We start from the raw sequence: 7,585 nt of genomic DNA, 5'->3' as shown, positions 1-7,585 counted from the left end.
ATTCTTCCATTACATTTAGTGATTTACATATATATATATATATATATATATATATATATATATATATATATATATATATATGTGTGTGTGTGTGTGTAAACCATCCCCAAATAATAATAATTAGAAAATATCTCGTGCTATGAAGTACGGATGAATATTGTCTCCAAAAATTAGAATATATTAATAAAAATTATTGTTATATTTGTTTTAAAAAGTTATTTTGTTTGAGACAGTATTTACTTTTAATATTACAATTGTTTGGTAAATCTACATATATATTTTTTAAGTACTAATTATTTTAGAATATTATTATTTTGATGTATATTACCATTTTCTATTGTTTATTATATTTGCATCATTATTTTGTGAAATATTTAAAAGTATTAGTTATTAAATTCTAATTGTGAGCAAATAAAATTTATTAATTTATCAAGCACATAAATTTATATTTACCAACCCGCTGATGTGGAATATTAAAGAGAATTTTTGAGAAATACTCTTTTCGGTGTATCTCTTTTCAAAAATACCCCTTTCATCTATCATTTTCAAATATACAATTTTTAAAATATCAAAAATTATAAATTTTTATACGGTTCACAAGGTACTTCTAGATAAAAACTACCTCTAGACCCAATCCAAATATTTATGAAATTTTAAAACATTTTAAAAGGTTTTTACAAGGTTTTTAAACAGTTTTTAAAAGGTATTTATATAATATATATAAAAAATACACACATATAAAGTNAGGTTTTTAAACAGTTTTTAAAAGGTATTTATATAATATATATAAAAAAATACACACATATAAAGTTAATTTGTGTATATATTTATAAGCTTACACACAAATTTTGAAAATTTGCAAATATTTAGTGGATTTTTTTGGTAAAGTTTGAAAGAGAGGGTATTTTTGAAAAATTGTATTGCGAAAAGAGTATTTTTGAAATTCCCCCATATTAAAATACACATTTTTTTTCTTCATAGAGTGAGTAATATATCTTCGATTTTTAAAATTCAAATCACAACATATGCAGAAAAAATCTACATATTTATTTATCATATGCATTATATGATAATTCAAAACCATTTGTAAATGAAATAAAAGAAAGATGATAAGAGAATTATAATATATAATTTTAACAAAATCTTTCAATTAAATTTATTAAAATAATTATTTGGATACTTAAATATAAAATCTTACTTTTTAAAATTCTGATTGGTTTACCATTTTTAAAAATTAATTGGTAATTTTCGTTCATAATTAATTATAGAGAGAAAATATTTTTTTATAGAATTAATAATTATTTAAAATATTTTCTTAGTCTAATATTAAAATTATATTTTTACGTCTAATATTAAAATTATATTTTTACCTTTAATGAAAAATTAAACATTTGTAGTAAGACCAATGGCATGATAATGTAAATTTTTACATTTTATAAAGTTAGTTTCTTATGTTGTGTAGAGTAGAGATGACAACATTAAGCATGTCTTTGCAAAGAACTATGCTGTTCTTCTTCTCTTGTTGTGTTATAATTCTGTCACTTTCGATCATCGAAACGGCAGCTTTTAACGATAAAAACCAGCTTATTCAGCCGCTCGAAACAGAAAACGCAGACGCGGTGACCGCGGTGATAGAGCGAGGGTTAAATACGAGGCCGCGGCCGAAGCACAAGAACGCTTACGCGACGATGATGTACATGGGAACACCAAGAGACTACGAGTTCTACGTTGCGGCACGTGTCTTGATCAGATCGCTTAAGGGTCTTCACGTGGACGCTGATATCGTCGTCATCGCCTCCCTCGACGTCCCTCTCGACTGGATTCACGCTCTGTAAGTGTGTCTCCTCATCTTCTCCTTCTTTTTTTTCCATCTCCAAAAGGCTACCGTTTTAGTTGGTCAGAAAAATAAAAATATATCTTGGTTTCTTCTCATATAAACTAAACAAGTTTCATAATATGTGTTCTTTATTTAAACAAAAATATATATATTATAGAAGGAGAACATGGAAGAGTAGTAATGCAGGAAACAGCATGAAAACAATATTTAAAAAATTTCAAAATTTGAGATTATAGTTTATTATATTTATATTAGAAGCAACAGGGACATCAGAATAATAAGAATATGCTTTTGGAGTTAAAAAAAATATACTATTAAAATCTTAGTAAAAGTTGAAAATGTCTGAACAAATACAGTCTTCGTCGCAGTTTCGTTTCCACGACCTTTTTTTAAATTTCTTGTCTTTTTTTTTCTATTGTTGATAGAAAATTTCAGCTTACATTTAAAATGGTTTATTTTTTATTTATTTTTGTCAGTGTTGTTAATATTTCTGTATTCAATTTCATATCACCCTTATCTTATATTCAAACCTTATTACCTAGACATGGGTTTAGGTGGAAGTTTGGTGTTTTTCTTTTGTTAGTGAGTGGGGAAAGTGAGTATTTAAGAGATTAGATGTGTAACTAATTGCTTGTTCATTTTATTTTAAAGAGATTAGAAAAGATAATATTGTTAAAAGGAATAAATGGCATAGCTGTCAAATGCCTTATTATAGAAATTAAAAAGTCTCAGACCTTTTCACAACTTTTTTTTTTTTGGTTTCCCTTTTTGGTTTGAAAAATATATAATGTTTTCTTTTTTTTGTTGTTGTTGCATTTATACAATAATGCAAGAAACTGTTGATTAGTAGTATAATTTCACACTACTGGGATATGTAGGGAAGAAGAGGACGGAGCTAAAGTAGTGAGAGTAGAGAATCTTGAGAATCCATACAAGAAACAAACTAACGTCGACAACAGATTCAAGCTTAGTCTAAACAAGCTCTATGCTTGGTCTCTCTCTGATTATGGCCGTGTCGTTATGCTTGACGTCGACAATCTCTTCCTCAAGAACACGGACGAGCTCTTCCAATGCGGCCAATTCTGTGCTGTCTTCATTAACCCTTGCATCTTCCACACTGGCCTCTTCGTGTTGCAGCCGTCAATGGAGGTATTTAGAGACATGATTCATGAGCTTGAAGTAAAGAGAGATAACCCTGATGGAGCTGACCAAGGGTTTCTTGTCAGCTACTTCTCCGATTTACTCGACCAGCCTCTTTTTCGTCCTCCTCTAGATAACCACACCAATGCTCTTACCGGACATTTTAGGCTTCCTTTGGGATATCAAATGGACGCATCTTACTACTGTAAGTCGCTACTACTCTCCCTTTTCAGTAACTCCAAATATCTAAAACGTTTTTGCTAATCTTTCTGTGTATGCATGTCATTCTCTTGATCAGACCTTAAACTCAGATGGAACGTACCGTGTGGACCGAACAGTGTGATCACGTTTCCAGGAGCAGTTTGGTTGAAGCCATGGTATTGGTGGTCATGGCCTGTTCTTCCTTTAGGCCTTTCATGGCACCACCAACGCCGCTACACCATAAGGCACGTTTGAATTTATTACAGCCCAAAACCGAGACTAATTAAAACTTACAACTTACAACTACTGTCTCAATCCCATTAGATACATGCTCTCGTTTTTGGGATCAGTATGGTTGGCACTAATCCTTAGTTTTCATTGCAGTTACTCCGCAGAGATGCCTTGGGTTCTAATTCAAGCAGTGTTTTACTTAGGTACCATACTAGTCACGCGTCTAGTGCGTCCCAGCTTGACCAAGCTATATAACCAACGTTCTGATAAGAATCTAGGCATGATCCATATAACTTTCAAGTTTGTTGCACTGCTCTTGATCCTCTCAGCCTACGTTATACCATTCTTCATCATCCCAAAAACGATACACCCGCTCATCGGTTGGTCGCTCTACTTAACTGGCTCTTTTGCTCTCTCTACCATACCTGTCAACGCCTTCTTGCTTCCAATGCTCCCTGTTTTAACACCGTGGCTTGGCATTTTGGGGACGCTCCTCGTGATGGCTTTTCCCTCTTATCCTGATGGCATTGTTAGAGCATTGTCGGTTTTCGGGTATGCCTTTTGCTGTGCACCGTTTCTGTGGGTCTCTTTTGTGAAAATCACATCGCATCTTCAGGTTTTGATTGGCAAAGAGGTTATGTTTACGCGGTTGGGTGAATCCGGAATTAGCCTTGGACTCAGCAAATTGTATTGAATAAGACGGTGAGATTTTTAATCATCTTGATGGATAGCTACTGTATAAAAACCAATGTTTTTAAACCTGACCCGGACAATGAACCGGACTACCTTCTGAGTTACTGGGTCATCGGGTCAACCGGGTTGAACCGTGGGTCAATTAATTGATTAATATATTTATAGAGATTATATAGTTTATACATAATAGAATCAATTGAATTTTTAAAACCCTACTTGCGTTTAATATTGTTGTTAAACAAAAAGAAAACAGTAACAATGGCGGATCGGAGACATTAAGAAAGAAAACATAGAATAAAGAAAGAGCGGTAGTTGCTTATTATTATTTATCTTTCCCTCTGATAATTATGCTTCAAAAATCAAAATGAATCTTAAAGATAAAAAGTAAATCAATTGACCTCACATATCAAAGGAGATGAAGCGAAGCGACAAGAAGTGTGTCGCTGTTAGAGAAGAATGAAAAAATTAAGAGGTTCAGAGAATAAATAAATCGTGAAACCATATATTTAGTCTCAAAATCAATTGATATCGAAGAGATTTTCTTGAACCGTGACCCGACCGGTCTGACCGGTTCATCGGGTTGCGGGTCAATAGCAAGTTTTTCTGGGTTTTCCGGTTTTATAGTTTCCGGTTATTAGCAGTAAACCCAAACTGGAGAACTGTCCGGGTCACGGGTCAACCGGTCCGACCGGCCGGTCCGATCGTGAAAACACTGATAAAAACTAAAAAGGTTTGAGAGGATTAACAAATACATAATTACCCTACGAAAGATAATCACATCACCTTTTATAGCTTTTTATTCTCTGAACAAAACACTTTTGGGAAGTTAATCTGCACAAGTAATGGGTTATATGAGAAGTGAGAACACTAAAATGGGTCAGTTCTAAATAAACCCATAAAGGCCCACTTCAGATTCAGAGCCAATACAGTGAGATCTTCCCAAATGCCACTGCACTCATTTTACTGGGGGTCCTAACTCCTACGGATATCATATGATCTATTTTGTCAAAACATACAATGTGTTATGTAGCCTGAGCATTCGGGTATCCGATCGGATTCAGGTTCGAATGTTCGGGTTTTCAGATTTTCAGATTTTTGGATGTAAAGATATAAAACCCGATCGAGTATTTTATAACTTTGGGTCGGGTTCGGGTAATTTGGCTTCGGATTCGGGTAATTTTGGGTATACCCGAATTCATAATGTTTTTTTTGGTCGTGAAAAGAAAAGAAAAAAAAATTACCTTCTAGAACCAAAACTTTCAAATCTCCTACCAAATTTAACAACATCTATAGCAAATTATATGATATGATTCATATTCATCTCTGTTTCCAATCTCACTCACTCATCAAAAGTTAAACACCACAAACTATCACTCAGTTTTTTTTATTTGCTTGTCATATTTCTCATAAAATTGATCTGGGTGATGAAAAAATAAACTGAATAAGGATTCTAGAGTTCTTCCGTTGATTAAGAAAAAAAAATAAGTCAATTAGGAATTTTAGATTACATATGTATATAGATAAATATTTAATGTTTTCATACTAAGACATAATAACTAAGAGCATCTCCAATGATACTCTATTTTTGCTTCTATACTCTATTATAGAGTAATTTTTGTTCCAATAGTACTCTATTTTCACCTCTATAATAGAGATTCCTATTTTTTTCTCTATTTATAGAGGAACTCTATTTTTTCCTCTATAAATAGAAGTGAACTATTTTATTTGCAAAGTAGTCCTCTTAATCTTTAACTTCTTTTATTTATGACCAAAATAAATAAAATAAGTATTTTTAAGAACTAATAATATAAATTTAAGTATAAATATTTATTCTAAAATATTGAGACTACCATTTGCAAAAGATAATTTTATGAAAGTGTTACAAAATTAAAGTAAAATGGATTAGTTTGCAATTTTAAAAAATAAAAGATGTTAATTGTAAAATAAAAATAGAATCTATTGGGAATATTTTTTTATAGAGGAAAAAATAGAGAAAACCATTGGATCAAAACTCATTTCTATTATAGAAACCATTGGAAACCATTTTTCCAAAAATAACTCTACGTATTAAATTTTTAATCCCAGAAAAATCTCTAAACCTATTTTAATAGATCTTTAGAGACTATATGATCTCTTAAATTTAAATGACACAGCCGAATTTGAGTAACAAAGGATTTGAATCCCAATATTTATTATAACGTTAATAAAGTTCATAAAAACGAGAACCCAAATTTAGAAACTCAATACTCGCAAATATTTAACTTTAGCAACAGGAAATACATTTAATTCAGTATATATCTGCTTTAGAAACTGAATACTGTTCTGCAATAATATTATCAACTCAAATAGAAAAACACTAAAATCTCTCATTTATTGCTACGGATCGTAAACTCCTTGCTCATCAAGCATTTTTCCATGCATAAATATCAACTTTACAAATGAAACACAACACCCACAACCAAAACCTACAACCGTATAGCTAAACAAATTGAGAGAAATGCCTGCAACATTTGCTTTCTTGAGAGATGTCCACCCTTACAAGACGGTGTGGAAGGTGCAAGTGAAAATTCTTCACTTGTGACGTCAATACACAAACAGCACAGGAGAAACCCTGGAGTTGATCTTCGCTGATGAAACTGTAAAAAGCAATCAATAAACATAATTTCCATTATTCTCATTTATTATTCACATGAATCTTACTTTTTTCCACTTTAATCATTTCAGAGAATGAAAATCCACCCATCTTAATTTTGTTTGGAAGTTGTAGCAGGGGTTAACAACAATTCTAGAAATGTATCGGAAGCGGAAGTTCAAAAAAACATTCGGACTACTAAAACAAGAATAACATCATTGATGATGAAGGATCAAAGACGCATAAATAACTAATTGAAATCGACATACCTTCAATCTTTTATCGGCCCTTAATTTTGTAGATCAGAAATCTAAATCAGAATGAGAGATCTCCGATGCGGATATGAACAGTCAGTACTTCAGTCGTTTGAGAAACAAATGATGAAGACAAACCGATTATCGGGTTCGAAGTTTTTTGTTTTTGTTTTTAACCCTTTCCCTATTTGTTAATTTTTTGATAGAATATTAAAAACATATACTAATGGGCCTAATAGGTCTCAAAATAACTATTATGTGTATATGCTATTTCCTTACAAGTCCTTAAACATTATTCAAAACAACCAAATCAGACTTAAGTTTTTTTTTATATATAGAACAGCTATTTTTTTGAAATTTATACACAAGATTTAAACATTTTAAGTTCAAATAACTATAGATTTTGACCAGACATGTAAACACATGAACAACAGTTAAGTGATTTTAACTAAAAAATATGTTTCCCTTCTATTTTATATGTTTAGTGTTTCCTTTTGATTATAATAAGTTTAAAGTTTGGTTCCTATTTGTCATTCAATTGTATTACACTGCGGTTTCTATTTGTATAATTGGCTAGACTTAACACACAATATACTT

General features: G+C 31.5%; 1 protein-coding gene across 1 annotated transcript; it reads left to right on the top strand.

The window, feature by feature from the left end:
* Positions 1,444–4,359, top strand: LOC104723446 (putative glucuronosyltransferase PGSIP7). The gene is made up of 4 exons (XM_010441824.2): positions 1,444–1,831; positions 2,716–3,182; positions 3,276–3,423; positions 3,563–4,359. Exons 1-4 carry the CDS (start codon positions 1,452–1,454, stop codon positions 4,101–4,103), a joined length of 1,536 nt encoding a protein of 511 aa, XP_010440126.2. The 5' UTR covers positions 1,444–1,451; the 3' UTR covers positions 4,104–4,359.

Source organism: Camelina sativa, chromosome 11 (genome assembly GCF_000633955.1).
Source record: "Camelina sativa cultivar DH55 chromosome 11, Cs, whole genome shotgun sequence".
Classification (NCBI taxonomy): domain Eukaryota; kingdom Viridiplantae; phylum Streptophyta; class Magnoliopsida; order Brassicales; family Brassicaceae; genus Camelina; species Camelina sativa.
The sequence above is the reverse complement of the archived record's forward strand: the minus strand, read 5'-3'. Positions and strand labels throughout refer to the sequence as shown.